Here is a 15,864-nt window from a genome sequence, read left to right as displayed (position 1 = left end):
ATTACCTCCCTATATAACAATAAATATTGTGAAAAAAAGAAAAAATATTAAACATTAAAATAATCAACTTAGAGGCTAGAGCATTCCCAATGGGTGCCGATAGTGAAATAATTCATTTTTTTTAAAATGTATTTTTTTCCCTACCCCCCATATGTACACCCCGTTCCTTTCCACTTGTATAATTTTTTTTTAGTTATAGATTTGTGTTTTTTTAAGGAAATATGTTTGGTTTTTATCAATATTTTTTGCCTTCAATTTATTTTGCGATTGTTTGTTGTATTTAATAAACACTAATAATTAAAATAAATTATAAAGATAGTGATGTGAAAATTGAGATGTGTTGAGGATGGGCTAAGAATTGACTGAATGATAAAATGTTAACGTGATAGGAGGAAATTGGAGATGATTGGTCCACTACTGCAAATGGTCTTATGCCAGTGAATCATAGATGGAGCACGTAATAAATAGGTGAATTTAAAATAGATTTTATAAAAAAAACATAGCTTTTAAAATTTAATTTGTTGATATTAATAAAGTTACACATTTAAGCGTTCTTGATATGAAACGGAATAAGGTAAATAGAGGGTAGAATGAAATCAAGACATTATATGATATGGAATTGAAATCAATAAACGACATTTTCATCTGAAAATAGTGAAAAATATTTGAAATTATATTTATGAACTATAAATATCAATTCTTTTACAAGACCACCGATGCACAAATAGAATAGTTTATGCTAAATGAAATTGAAATGTAATAAAGTTACGCATTTAAAAGCCTTCTTGAAATGAAACGGAATGAGGTTAAAATAGAGGGTAGAATGAAATGAAGACATCTAGAGTACATGATATGGAATTGAAAACAACAAACGAATTTTTAATCTGAAAATAGTGAAAAATAATTGAAATGATATTTAAGAACTATAAATATCAATTCTTTTACAATGACCACCGATGCACAAATAGAATAGTTTAGATGCTAAATGAAACTGAAATGTATAGCAAAACACATTTTTACTTTTCAAGTACTATAAGATTAAGAATAAATAGACTTGTATTAGAAAATAAATGTATCAAAATAGTAAACAAAGTGAGGCAACCATTTCGCCAGAAGGAAGCAAATGCTCATCTTGGCCTCTATGATATACAAAATGAGTTACAGAGCTGCAGAAACTACTTTTGCTTACTGCAGACATGTAGGTTTTGTTAGTTGAAGAGTCGAATGGTCTAAAACAGCACGGTCTTGTCTGTCGGGAAGATCAAGCATATCGGGAGTACCTAGTGCATCCACTCAATTCCCAGGAGCCTTATTTATCCTCTAATTCTACAGATGCAACTTGTATTATGTGTACCTGATTGTTCATCCAGCATCTCACCCAATGCAGAAAGATACAAATCCCCTTCTCAGTGATTAACAGAACGAGCCGGGCACACATATATTCACCAAAGAGAAGCTCAACATTCTGTTAGCCACTGAGCCTAGCTGTATAATTACTGGAAAGCCTCTTTGCCCAAGGACTTTGGTCTGGTAACCAAGATGGTGGCGACACAAGAATGGCGTACCATTTTAAATTCAGCAGGGAAACGACAAGATCGGGCGAGTCTTTGAAAACCGCAACTATTTCTGATTCAGCATCCGATTCCTCATCCAATATTAGATTCTCATACTTCAACCTGTACTCTTCGAGAATATCATCTTCTTCAGAAATCATTCTCAAACTCATGACTTGCAACGCTTCCATGGCAGTGCTGTGGAAGCCATTATCTGCATATGCAGAGAAGACATGGCGGCAGGTCGACGGATCTGGTCGGATTTTCAGCCGGTGCATCTTCTCTACAATCAGCTCAAGCACGCCAATTTTTCCCTGACAATTTAACTTTACAGGTTTAGAACAACCAATAAACAACTTGTTTTTTAGGTACTATTCAGCTTTTGAATTACTTCTAACTATCCAACTCATGCTTGGTTCAGAAATTCAGAAAGCTCCTCTTCTCTTAACAAATTATCATGCTGGCATTCTAAATATTACTGCAGGTGTTCATCAAGAACCCGCATGTATGGATGAAAATTCATGTTCCATAAAATTAGTAGGCCATGTTCCACGGCCACCAAGTTCAGCAACAATAATGTCATATTCAAACAAAAGCAACAGAAGAACATTCACTAGATATTGTTACGTGATATTCTTTATAGCCAGTCAATTCTTGATTACACCATATAAGTACTATTTCATCTATATGCTATAAAACCACAAACTGGCTCAAGTAAATTACCTTTTGACTAGCTATTTTTAGAATAGCATTGTACAGCAACAGATCGGGTTGAATTGCTTCTGTGATCGCCAGATCAAGTAGTCTAAATGCCTCATTGAATGCTTCACTCCTCGACAGGATCTGACACAAATAAGGGTTTTTTGTAAGATCGTAAACTATAATATTTCATCTGCCATTCACAGGTCCCACTTGCGCAAACGAGATGGTTCTACACAGACGATAAATGCCCATACTATATATGTCCTGTATACTCTACATTCTGGATAAAAAAATTAAGAATAAAAGCTTTTTGTCCAAATAATATGTAAGCCAGACCTAGCAGAAAAAACTGAGTCAGCACCAAAAGACCACCATCTGAAATTAAAAAAACCAAATGCTAGATCTGCTGCAACTAACAATAAGAACTGAAAGTGCGTAACGAAACTTATAAACGGGTTGCTTTCACGCCTTAAAATGGCTAATGCACGTTCAAGACCTCCCAATGGATACCTAGACCAAAATTGTATCAGAGTGCCGCATCTTGCTGTCAAGTTCAACGCACGAGATTCTTATTTAATACTCCCTCCATCCCATAATAGAAGTCACACTTTCCTTTTTAGTTTGTCCCATAAAAGATTTCACATTTCCTTTTTTGGAAAAAGTTCCCCCTCACATTAATATAAATATATTATTTTCTCTTTCCACCTAACACACAAAACAACATCTCCTAAAATCTCATGCCATTCCCCAAGTATGTCATCTATTATGGGACGGAGGGAGTATAAGAGATTGGTTTTTGATATCCATAACTTGCGATCAAAAGTAATTGCATGGAATTAGTGGTCTCACAAAATACATAAGAGTATTCTCCCTATAGAAAGGAAATTTTTAAATGTAACAATGAATTATATGAGAATTCACCATAGAGAAAATGATGCCACCAAAAAGTGGAATACAAAAGTTTTGAAATGTAAAATTAGAATCAACAAGCGAAAGGGCAAAGTAATTCCAACACTTATATTTCAATACACATTCAACAAAACTTTTGGATGAAAATAGAGCATGGAAGAATACCTTCACCAGGCCTGTATAAATTACCACATTCATAGGTAAGCCATCACGGATCATCCTAGAGATCAGGGCACAAGCAGATGTATAGCAATTTATAATGCTACAACAGTCAATCATGATACCATAAGTTGAAAGATTTGGTGAGAGTCCACACGAAATCATTTTCTTGAATATCTCAATTGCCACGTGACTCTAAAAATGAAAATGAAAATCTATTATCAGTACTCTTGACACACATTTATATGAGAAAGCATCAAGCACTGACATACTTACTTCCTTAGCCTCAACAAGAGAGTGCAAAAAAGTGTTATAAATCTGTACTCCAAGATTTGTATTTCTATATACACACTGCTCCTCTGCAACGCGTATGTACTGGATCAGCTCATTGATCATTTTCTCCCTACCAAGAGCTTTCAGCTGCAGAAACCAGGAAATTGTAAATAGTAAGGAATTCCATAAGAGTCAGCAAAATTATGGTCCACAGATGCAACACTAGATCTACAGAAGGATAATTCTCTATTCTCAGTATTCAAGTTCAAAACTTGAAACTCCTAAACCGAAAACAGTAGCAGGCCAACCTGTCAGAATATACTTTTGAACTCTTATAACACCACAAACTTCTACTATAAACTTTGACGCTCTGAATATAGAGGATATGTCATTAAGTATTACTTATCCAATGTAGACTTTATAAACGTGGAAAATTGTACTTCAGAATTGTGCTGAAACTACCAAGAATCTTAATGATGCAATATTTACCAGGTTTTGCAGTGAAAAAAGATTGTGCTGGATGCCATGCCTTGTCATATCCATTTCTATAGCCTTTATCCTTTTAGCAGCATCAGCTTGGGATACAAGATTTGGATTGTCATAAGGTGCATTGACGCTGCCAAATAATGAAAACAACAGCTCATATGTTCTGATATCTGGCTTAAGATTCTTATCTTTCATTCGGGCCCATACCCTAATAGCTCGTTCAGGTTTATCCTGCAACATTATAGGCCACGTATAAGCAGAGGCAAGGTTTTGGCAGCCCAAAAATAGAAAATCTTCATCAGGATACTCCAAAACACATGAATTAAGGAAATAAATTAAGAAAACAAGAGTAATTGATTTCCCTACAATCTACCTAGTATGGATTTTTCATTTTGAAAAATTCCCATTAGCTGGCTAAGAAACACTGAACAATGGGTATTTGTGTAATTGCATTGATGCAATCAATGTGATACTAAAACACATTCTACAATACTTTAATAATGTTAGATTCATAGGCCAGGTCAATTTCAATTGCATGATACTGATATGAATGCAGTACGGGGTCTACTCACCACTGTATCACATGCTTTCAGGAACTCATTGAAAATATTGACATGATTACATTTTGAAACTTGATCCAGGAATGTTTCAGCCAAGTCCAGTTGCAAACCCCTACTGCAGCTAACAGATAGTGCAGCAAGAGTAGAATCAGAAGGCTTCATATTTTTCTGTCGCATGATATTTAACTGCAAAAGGCATGAAAATGAATGTATAATCATAAATCAACTATAAATTCTACTACCCAGCCTCTAAAAGACATAACTGCAAAGATTATTTTACCACTTCCATGCCATCATGAAATGTCTTCACAGAAACCAATGCTCTTATGTAGCCATTATAAGTACGAGAAGATGGTTCCAAGCCAAGAACTCGCATCTGAAAAGAGGAAATAAGCGGAAACCATAGGTCAACTATCAACCATATTTCTTTTACTTTTTTCCTATTTACTACCACATTCGCTCCCTCCCTATCTCCTATGAGGAATGCTTCACAGCTGACAGCATTACGTACATATACTTAGAGAACCACTGGAGAATACTCTAAGTAATTCACACCATTCACTGTTTATTTCAAAAGATTACTCTCTTATACAACAAATTACATAAGACCTCTTGACTACAGATCAAGTAACAAACTTGTCATACCTGTAACATTAATTGCTCAGCAAACATAATATTCCGAGAATGAGCACAAGAGGAAATGATGTCATCGAAGGAGCACATTAATAATTTAATGACAGGTCCAGAGAAAGGCTGCTCTGACAAACTTATAGCAGCATGTGCAACTCCCGTCTCTTGCATTCCAAATCTAGCCCCCTTAGTCGAATCATTTTCTTTGTTATACACGGGACTATAAGATACAGAAGTACCACTACTCCTAGTGTATCGATCCCATGCCAAATCGCCGCTGAAAGGGATAGGAACATCCAATCTTGAAATACACAACATTTGCTCATAAGTTGCTGTGGTACTAAATTTATGCTGGGAAGCTGCAGCAACCATTTTCTGCAATGCCATATAAGCAGACTCTAAATCTTTCAATCTTGTGAAAGCCCATACGAACTTCCGAAGAGTTATAATGCTCAGAGAATAGTACTTAATACAGTCCTTCCAAATTTCATGAACTGCTGAGAGGTTCTGCTGCAAGACTGCAAGCTGATAAAAATACATATAAAAATAGTTTAAGCTTCTTACTTAATCACAATTGAATCCCAACATAATTTAGTTTATGTCCCTCCAATTAACATTTCAAACTAATAATATCCCAGCATAATAATCCCAACATAATAATGTTACTCAAAAAAATGATCCAGTAAATGTAGCAGTGCTTATGTTGTAAAGTACTTGCCAACAAATATAGTACTAGGATTCTGCATACCTTGAGAAGCTGAGAGTACGTAATAATGTCTTTGAGCATTCCTTCTTGCTCCATCAAATACAAGACTTCATTAGCATGATTTAAGCTATTCATTTGAACGGAGGCTTTTAACAAACAATTATACACTTGTAAAGTTGGACATATTTCCGCATGTGCCCTTTGAACGCCCAGTATACTGAATGCCTGATGTTTTGAAAAATAAGAAGATATTATCCAGCTCATCAAAGACAATTTCTATGACCTTACTACAATATAAAACTGATTAGATGATTCCTGCATGAAGTGAAACACAACCAAAAGATGGACATGAAACAATAGCAGAAGAGTACAACATGTAAATACCTCATCTAAATAACCACCTTTACAGAGAGCCTTAATTGTAAATAAATAACATTTTCCACTCAATTTCACATCCTTCTCCACCATAAGTTTCCAAGTTTCCATCGCAAACTGCAGAGGAAGATACATCAGTTATCAATATGTTGAAACCAGGTGATGATCCATATCACCATCCTCCCACCGTTCTGCATACACACAGGCATATAGTATTTCTTTCTATATACGAGATCTTTTTTATATTTAATCACTTTAAGGTCGTCACAGTGAGAGACAAAACAAATGTCTCAAAAACTTAAGAAAGTCAGAAATGAAGGTGATGGGCAACACAAAGCTTCAGAGAGAAGATTCCTACCAATGGATCAGGTGCACTCGCACAAAACTGAAGGATAGGAAGGAAAGAATGCACTTCCGATGCTCGATCTCCACTACCAAGCTCAGTCAGTAGATTAGAAGCTCTACTTCTTTGTCCCGAGTGAAGTGCATTAATTACTTCCTCCCCTAATTTTCTCGCAATCGGCTTTGTCAGCAGATATCCTTCACCGCCCAGATTTGCCATTAATAAAATCTTTTACTATACTTTCTGTAATGCAGTACAGCTGAGAAACGATAAAAAGACTTCTACTTTTGAGCATAGGTGAAGTGCCCAACAACATATGTATTCATCTTTGCAATCGTTTAAAAAATCAAGTATAACCGTCTCTTACCATCATTAGAGGTCCCAAAAAACCTCCCTCCCTGGACAAAGACAGCCTCCTCCTTCCCCTGCTAATGATTACTTTATATAGTTAAGCAGTGTTGAACAAGATGATCACTGCAGTTACATTTCACTTTTAAATAAGCTAAACATCTTTCTTCAGCTATCAAGCTTCGATCAATCCACATTCTTGGCGTAGGATTGGATTTCTAAAAAAAAGACCAACTTATCTGAACTGAATTCTAACACAATAATCTTAATCGAATTAAAATTTTCCAATTTCTCTCAATAAAAAATACATAAGACTGCTAAAAATGTTAAATGAAAAAACGTACTATAGTATCAAATGCTTTCCATTCTCGAAACGAATTGTTCGTGCATTTTAGTCGGAAAAGCAGCCTGTTCAATTCAACTCCAGTAAGCATGAATTAGAAAAATCAATAGAAATAAATAGCAATGCGATTTTTGAACGACGGCTCACCTCTTGACCAACATCGCCGGAGCTTCTTCGGCCGAACCGCGTCAATACTTCAATTTTCGGAGAGAGATGTAGTCTGTATTCCATTTCCAGCTGGGCTGTGATTTTCTAAAGAAATGGGCCGTTAGGTGAAGGCCCATTATGTGGTGCGGACTAATTGGGTTTTTCCACTAAATTAACTTGGATATTGTCAAGTACCTCAAGATATCAATTTGAAACAAAAAAAAGAGAAAGACTTGGATATTGTAATGCTGATTGAATGCTGTTTCTAAAATGTGCGTTCAAAATGAAAAATGTACTTTCTGGTTAATTTTAATCATTTTAAATTCACAATGGATTATTTAACACCTAAACTGTATAGTAGTACAATTATATTACCGCTAGAGCAATATACTATTACTACTCTATCCGAGACATGAGACTTTTTTTTTTTCATTTTAGTACGTGTCATAAAAATAGTTTATTTTCTATAATTAATAATTTCTTCTCTCTAATAAATAAAATGACACAAAATTTATGTATTTGCAGATAAATATTTGTACTTAATTTCTTTTTTCAGTTTAACTACGTGTATATCGAATCCGTCTTTCACGAAATTCGACTAATCCTGCTCGACCAGGTTTTTGGATTTAGGCCCGAAAGTCTCCCAGTGGGTGGCAAATCCGTGACCTCAAGGTCACCACAGCCAGTGGCGGAGCCAGGAATTTTATCATGGGAGGTCCAAAATTAAACTTAAAAAAAAAAAATTAAACTATAAGGTTCAAAATGTAAAAGTTAAATGTAATCACGTCATAACATTTGTCTTCTATTCTTCATCTTCTGGAATCGGTGCATAATAGTTTTATTAGTAATTAACTTTAACAAACACATCTTTTTCGATGTAAGGAACTAAGCAATCATTCAATAGTTGGTCTCCCATGCTATTACGTAGAGAAGTCTTTATGATCTTCATTGCTGAAAATGCTCTTTCTATTGATGCAGTGGCAACAGGTAAAGATCAATGACAACTTAACTAATAAATAAACCATTGAAAAATATTTGATATTTCTATACTAAGAATAGCAAAATATAAATTATACACAAAAAGGATAAAGTTTATATTATATACTTATCAACTAAAACAATAAAGAGTAACCGAAATATACAATCTGCTCAAATCTAAAAAGTTGCAATTACGAACAATAATTAATAAGAATAGTATAAAACTATTAACACATACACATCAAATAAAGAATTGGGGTTAAAGAATTCCAACGACAGAACCACCATAGCCATTGAATTACATAAGCTTATCTTCTTTCTCCTCCTTTAAATTTTATGTGTACCGATTTAGAGCTTGAAATATGATTATTTAGGCCTCAATTTACATAATTATTGCCACCGAACAAAGAAACAACATATGTAGAAAAATCAATTGAATTATATTTAGTTTTGAAATATACCTAGTTCTACATAACCAGATTTCAGATTACAGACTTATAGAACGACAAAAGGAGAATTCAGATTGCACATAAAACGGCAAAAAGAGAAAGCTAAATTAAAAGGAAATGATTCATATAAATTTTGCTGAGAAGAAACAATTCATACAAATTTTGCTGAAATCTATATGTAATAATATATACTCCCTCCGTCCCACAAAAGATGTCAAACTTGTAGGACGACACGAGATTTTAGGAGGTTTTATTTTGTGTGTTAAATAGAGAGAGAAAATATAATTTTTATATTCATGTGAGAAAGAACTTTTTCCAAAAAGGGAAATGTGACATCTTTTGTGGGACAAACTAAAAAGGAAAGTGTGACATCTTTTGTGGGACGGAGGGAGTATATATTATAAATTATAATAAATATGAAATTACTAAAATACCCCTAGCTTTTTTTAAGAATTGGTGGGGGGACCATGGGTCCCCTGGTCCCACCCTCCCTCCGCCCCTGACCACAGCTCCACGCTGCCATATTTGTACTTATTTTAATTAAACAAAAAATTAAACAAATACCTCAATTAAAATACTCCATCCATCCTTGAAAATTTGTCACTTATTTCCATTTTCTTTCGTCCCTAAAAATTTGTCACCTTTCACTTTTACCATTTTTGGTAGTGAACACACTTTCCACTAACTAATTCTCACTCACATTTTAATGTATAAAATTAATATATAAAAGTAGGATTCATATTCTTAAAAGCTAGTGTCGGATCAAACGGTGACAAATTATAAGGAAAGGAGGGAGTCATTAAAATATACTCCCTCCGTTCCATAGTAATAGAAGCGTTTCGTTTTGAGCTCTCATTTTGAAAAAATGATAATAAATAGTTAAAGTGGAGAGAGAGTAAAGTAAGAAAGAGAATAATGTAGTGAAGAGTTTTATGTACAATATTCTTTCTGTCACTTTACTCTTTCTCCACTTTAACTATTTATTATTATGTTTTTAAAATAAGTGCTCAAAACGAAATGTCTCTATTACTGTGGAACGGAGGGAGTATATCGCAATAAATTCTATGGACCAACTACCTATAAAACATATTAATGATATAATTAAGATTTTAAGAGAAAAAGAAAGAAAACAAAAGAAGCAAACTAAAAATAATTTACGCTGTTTATTTATTTGACTTTTTTTTAGGAAAGATGATTTATGACTTTTTTCCGAGAATATCCACCAAAATAGATAAGTGCAAAATGCTTGTTGCAATAATGTGAACTTTCAATCAAACACGCGCTGGACAACCTTCTGCGTTGAGCTAACAATTGAAGTAATGTTTTTAACTTTTAAAGTTCCCTTTCACAATATATTTAAAGTACCCTTTCACAATATATTTATTTATAACTTTCATCAAGAGTGTCTTAATAATAAGTAGTTGTAATTTAATTACTCAAGTGTATTCCTCTTTAATAGAGTATAAAAAATTCGTGGTCCAGCATTAACGTTAACGGTATACTATTTTTTTTTAAATTCCTAATTTGCTAATTCATCAATACAGTATATTAAAAATGTGAATACAGTGTATTAAAATATCAATTAAGTTTATATTAACAGTTAATATATTCGTATTGATATTTTTAATATACTACTTTACAGAGCAAATAACTCAAAAAAAGTTAGTAGTAGATCACGCCTCCCCCTTCACCATATATTAGTTTAATGATTATAGTTTCTTCTTATATATATGTGTATACAATGTTTGAGTGAAAGTGGGTATATGAATGAAATTCTTTTTGCTCTATTAATCTATGCAATGTTTACACATATGAATGAAATTCTTTTTGTATATATACAATATTTTAAATATTTAATAAGATTAATTTACTTTTTTTTATCTCTTCTCACTTTAATACCGTATGCTGTGCGCTGTTAATTTATTTCTTCTCACTTTAGTAATGAAAACACAGATATGGAGATCGCCTTAATTTAGGGTCTGAAACGACATGGGAAAATTAGTCTTGTCTCTATCTCAGTTGGTGAGTTCAAATAATTTCATGGAATCATTCCCCAAGACTTAGTTTTGTAACTTGTGAGAAATATCCGGAAGACTGAGTTTCTTTCTTTTTATAAGCACAGAAGACTTGGTTTAAATTCTAGTTTGACGTTGTTATGCAGTTATAATAGTCGACAGAATTATATTTTTCCTCTATATACATTGCACTAATATCATCCACGGCTACCTTTATTCTTTAAAAATATTAATAGACGTTTATTGATATTGGTATAATATCGTTAAAATACTTTTTAACACTTTTTAAGACTTTTTTTACTAAAATATTACTCCACCCATCCACGATTTATAATCCCACTTTAATTCGATGCAAATTTTAAGAAACGTGAAGAAAAATGATGATAAGAGCATCCCCATCTGTACTCTTAAATAAGAGCACGAAGGTGGGCCCAGACCCACTTTTACTCCTTGTCCTTAGGCAAGAGCACAACACCCACATCTGTGCTCTTCCGCAAAGACAAACTCATAGGTCACACCATTCTATTATTTAATTTAAATACTTCAATTACTAAAAACATTTCTACAATATTAAAATACATTAAAAAATAAAAGTTACATAATTAAAATCCTAAAAAATAAAAATTACATAAATAAAATCCTAAAAAATAAAAATACATAATTAAAATCCTAAAAAATAAAAATACATAATCAAAATCCTAAAAAATAAAAATTACATAATTAAAATCCAACAAATTAAAAATTACATAATTTTTAATGTTGAAGTGAGAGTATTTATAGATGAAAATGTGAATTTTGGGGAAAAAATTGAAAAATAAATTAAAAGTGTGTAGAAAACGGATATATTTTATTGGGAAGTGGGAAAATATTTTTTTTTATTTAAAAATGATTTTTAAATTAAATTCGAATTTAAAAAAAAGAATTAAAAAAAAGAATTTCCAATTGCTAAGCCGTTGGCCAATCACAGCCCGCCACGTCGAGCTGCTCAGCGGCACGGATGTGCTCTTAGCTAAGAGCACCGCCCTGCCGCTGGCAAGGACGGACGAGCTGCATTGGCGGACTAGCGGTGTCCCCGCCGCTGGTACGGACGGACGGGGCACCAATGTGGATGCTCTAAAAGTTAATCGATTGTAAGTCCCAATTTTATCCTACAACTACTATTAATTTTATAATAGAATGTGATAGTAACTAAAACTATTGATCTCTTTATATTATAATAGGTGAGGCAACAGGCTCATATGCGAACCCAACTGGGAAACTTGTTAATACTCTATATACTACTCCTATGTAAATTAACCTGTCAACCCTTAAACATTCAAGACTAAGTTTAATGTATGAGACTAACAACTCTCCAATTAATAAGTAATCGTTAGCTAATGATTAATTAACATTTTCAGCTTCTAATGTCGTCGAATCCAACAGATAAATGCAAACGACACGCTTCTTCATCCTTCACTGTCTTGCAGTTGCATGTATTATTCATCATATCCACTTTCAACTATATATATAGTACTATAATTCATGAGTATATTAATTAATTTAGCTAAGTTTAATTTGGTTTCTGTAAAGAGGCCATCTCCGACCTTTTGCAAATTAATTCCACTTAAACACAACAAAAACCATGTCGCTCACTCAAAATGTATTTTTCAGCCCTTTAGTAGAATTTTCTCATACAAAACTTAGCAACAAAAGCAAACTTGGTAATCCAATGCTCAAGTCAAAGACTAGAAGAAGTGGTAAATTGGGTGTTAGCTATAATGGCTATCCCTTCTTCACCCGTCCCCGCCATCCTCTTGAATCCGAACTGTCGTTTGAGACAGAGTCGGGTGGCGGGATAGGGATTGATAGCTTCTTCCAAGGGAAGAACATTTTCATTACCGGTGGAACTGGTCTTCTTGGAAAAAGTACGATACTCTTTCTTTTCAAATTAAATCGTTCCTTATCGAATATTTTTTAAAACTAAATGAAACATGATAATGATGCAGCTCTAATTGAAAAGCTATTGAGATCGACATCTCTGGGAAATATCTACGTACTAGTTAAGGCAAGTGATAACGAGGCTGCGCTTCATAGACTATTGAAAGAGGTATGTTTTCTCTTTAATTTGTTTATCCTTATATTATGATCATACTAATTAATATGCTGATTTTATTTTTTCTTAGATTATGAACTCCGAGTTATTTGTATGTTTACGAGAAAAATATGGGAGCACATACGAAGAATATGTGAAATCTAAGCTGATACCTGTGGTTGGAAATATTTGTGAACCAAATCTTGGAATGGATATAAATTCAGCAAACAAAATTATGGAGGAAGTGGATGTGATAGTTCAATCTGCAGCTAGCACAACATTTTTTGACAGGTTGTTAACATACATCCAAATTTTTTTAATAAAGTTACCTTTCTTGAAAAATTCTTATATTTAATTCTTTCTTTATATATATATATATATGTAGGTATGATTTTCTACTTGATATAAACGTGAATGCGCCTCTACGGCTAATGAGGTTCGCCAAGAATTGCAAAAATCTCAAACTTTTTGTGCATATGTCCACTGGTATGTATGTGCCTAAATTTAATTAGAATACGATTATGCTATATATGAAAAATGTGGCTAAATTAGTAAGAATGTGCAGCATATGTTAATGGAAGAAGAGAAGGGATAATCTACGAGAAGCCGTTGATGATGGGAGAGAATGGGAGAAAGCATGATGAGATATGTTCCTCGTTGTTTTCTCTAGATCCGGCAGATGAGATGAACTTGGCTATGAAAGCCTGCATAGCCTCGACTGGTCGTGACACCACAAAAGAACTCAAGAGGCTCGGCCTAGAAAGGTACTTATGATGCAAAGAGAAAAAATAGTTTAAATAAAATTAAAAAAATTTATTGTTCTGGATCCGTCACCGCCTGCAGGGCTGCGTACTATGGATGGTACAATGCGTATCATATGACTAAGGCAATGGGAGAAATGGTCCTTAACGAAACTAGACAAGACGTCCCACTGCTTATATTGAGGCCATCCGTGATCGAGAGCTGCTATAAAGAGCCTGTTCCTGGATGGATACAAGGAAATAGGTCAGTGCATTTCTTGCCCTTTTATTCATGCTACAAGTTAAAATGATTGTGAGTTGATTAATTTAATTATGATTATCAGAATGTATGATCCGGTGATTATTTCTTATGGGAAAGGACAACTTCCTGCTTATCTGGCTGATCCTGCCTTACATACTGACATTGTAAGCAATACATATTCAAGTAATTTAAGACAATCTGATTGTATTTAATTATACTTGAATATAAATGTATAAATGCATATAGGTTCCAGTTGACATGGTGGCGAATACAACGATTGCAGCTATCGCTAAGCATGGCATTATGAACAGGGCAGGAGTGAATGTGTACCATGTGACAACTGGCTTTGTGAATCCTCTAAGATTCAATGAAATGTTCGAATATATTTATGAGCATTTTAATGCAAATCCTTTAGTTGAAACTGGAAATGTGAGTGAAATGAAGTTGTTCGACCAGTTTTGTAACTTGTCCGAATACTTGAGAGAGCAAAATTCAGTAGTTGGTGCGGAAGCAAAGGTTCGGAAACAAAACAAAGCAAGGGTTGCTTATGCAGAGCAACTTTGCAAGATGTACGAGTTTCTAGGATTCTTCAAAGCCAGGTATAGGATTAATATAAATACTTCCTCCTTCCGCCATTACTTGTCACGAGTTTTTTCTTTTTGTTTAGTTCATCAATACTTGTCAAATTTACTTTTTTAAGTAGTAATAACTTTTTTCTACTAACATTGTTCTACATTTTTAAATTCGGAGTCGGGTCAACATATGACACCTAATGGCGGATGGAGGGAGTAGTATGCAATTATTTATCGTGATAATATTTTATAGTATTAATTTGTGGTTGCATTACCAATGAGTGTGTTTTTATGTGGGTGCAGGTTCCATTGTGGCAATACACGGGTGTTGTTGGAGGAGATGTCGGAAGAGGAGCGAGTTGTGTTTGAAGTGGATGCAACAAAGATAGATTGGAATAAGTATTTTGTCGACATTCATATTCCGGGATTGAGAAAGCATGTGATCAACGACACAGCGCTGCCTGTCTAAGCAGAGACCATATTTTCGCCATTAGCGAGAATATTGGATTGCAGTTCTTTATTCCAAATTTCTTCAAGGATTCTTCTATGGACTTTTCTTGTGATATGTGTATTTCTTTTCCATATTGCTTCACTTGGATTCCAGGAAAATACTTTATGATTCTCAAATTTGTCATTTCAAATTCTTCTATAACTATTGTTTAAATTTTTTCCACTATCCACTTGTTATTACCCAAATACATAAGATTATCTGCATAAATGCAAACAATCATTATATTATGATTTTATTAAGTTGTTCAACAAATACCTCTTCCTTTTAGTTGATATATCAAGTTGAAATACTTGAAGCTCGAGCTATGTTGCAAGAGCAAGAGCAAGAACAACACAGCTTGTCTATATTCTCACAACTGAGCGTAACACATATGCAAAAGATTGTTAAGTATATCTCAAAGGCATTCAAGATCTGTCTCTTTATTAAACAACTTGTAGAGTTTTTCTTGTTGAATGTTAGTTAATTACCTCAAAATATTCATACAAATATCAAAGTTAGTTGTACCTTTGCTACAAGTTTCTTTTTCTGTTTTCCCCTTCAATCTTAATGAAATGTTCCACTCTCGATTTACTTCTCCATTCTTCTCTAATGAGCCAAAAACTCCGGCACATCTTGGTGCACACACATTTTAAATTAACAAAAATAGAGAAATATTTTCACAATAAAAATTGAGAAAACTACATAATTGATCCATAGCGATCAACAATATTCTTCAACTCCAGAGATACTAAT

The 15,864-nt window shown here is 33.7% G+C and overlaps 2 protein-coding genes across 4 annotated transcripts; one reads left to right on the top strand and one right to left on the bottom strand.

Annotated features, from left to right (window-relative positions):
- Positions 1-1,038: 1,038 nt before the first annotated feature.
- On the bottom strand, positions 1,039-7,593 carry LOC125217773 (pentatricopeptide repeat-containing protein At1g76280). 3 transcript variants are annotated; one of them, XM_048119306.1, is made up of 14 exons: positions 7,535-7,593; positions 7,389-7,452; positions 7,064-7,124; positions 6,712-6,893; positions 6,363-6,470; positions 6,021-6,203; positions 5,288-5,797; positions 4,923-5,018; positions 4,655-4,828; positions 4,086-4,313; positions 3,600-3,743; positions 3,330-3,518; positions 2,277-2,396; positions 1,039-1,867 (listed from the first exon to the last, which is right to left on the bottom strand). In XM_048119306.1, exons 1-14 carry the CDS (start codon positions 7,546-7,548, stop codon positions 1,469-1,471), a joined length of 2,472 nt encoding a protein of 823 aa, XP_047975263.1. In that variant the 5' UTR covers positions 7,549-7,593; the 3' UTR covers positions 1,039-1,468. The 3 variants fall into 3 exon arrangements, with proteins under 3 accessions (XP_047975263.1, XP_047975264.1, XP_047975265.1); XM_048119307.1 differs by having other exon boundaries at positions 7,064-7,121; XM_048119308.1 differs by lacking the exon at positions 7,535-7,593 and having other exon boundaries at positions 6,712-6,955; positions 7,064-7,121.
- Positions 7,594-12,597: 5,004 nt separating this feature from the next.
- LOC125220430 (fatty acyl-CoA reductase 2, chloroplastic-like) lies at positions 12,598-15,294 on the top strand. Its single transcript, XM_048122598.1, has 9 exons — positions 12,598-12,880; positions 12,962-13,062; positions 13,139-13,338; positions 13,433-13,533; positions 13,613-13,811; positions 13,891-14,052; positions 14,132-14,213; positions 14,296-14,648; positions 14,925-15,294. Exons 1-9 carry the CDS (start codon positions 12,598-12,600, stop codon positions 15,088-15,090), a joined length of 1,647 nt encoding a protein of 548 aa, XP_047978555.1. The 3' UTR covers positions 15,091-15,294.
- Positions 15,295-15,864: the final 570 nt, after the last annotated feature.

This window comes from Salvia hispanica, chromosome 4 (assembly GCF_023119035.1).
Source record: "Salvia hispanica cultivar TCC Black 2014 chromosome 4, UniMelb_Shisp_WGS_1.0, whole genome shotgun sequence".
NCBI lineage: Eukaryota > Viridiplantae > Streptophyta > Magnoliopsida > Lamiales > Lamiaceae > Salvia > Salvia hispanica.
Note: the sequence above shows the minus strand (reverse complement) of the source record. Positions and strands in the feature narration are given on the sequence as shown.

Bases quoted from the DNA above. Each gene is read 5' to 3' on its own strand.
- LOC125217773 (XM_048119306.1), bottom strand. The intron at 7,125-7,388 runs GTACGTTTTTTC...AGTAATCATTAG, and splicing joins GGAAAGCATTTGATACTATA to CAGGGGAAGGAGGAGGCTGT. The intron at 5,019-5,287 runs GTATGACAAGTT...TCCTCTTTTCAG, and splicing joins CTGAGCAATTAATGTTACAG to ATGCGAGTTCTTGGCTTGGA.
- LOC125220430 (XM_048122598.1), top strand. From the start codon at position 12,598: ATGTCGCTCACTCAAAATGTATTTTTCAGCCCTTTAGTAGAATTTTCT. The intron at 13,339-13,432 runs GTTGTTAACATA...ATATATATGTAG, and splicing joins AGCACAACATTTTTTGACAG to GTATGATTTTCTACTTGATA. The intron at 14,214-14,295 runs GTAAGCAATACA...AAATGCATATAG, and splicing joins CTGCCTTACATACTGACATT to GTTCCAGTTGACATGGTGGC.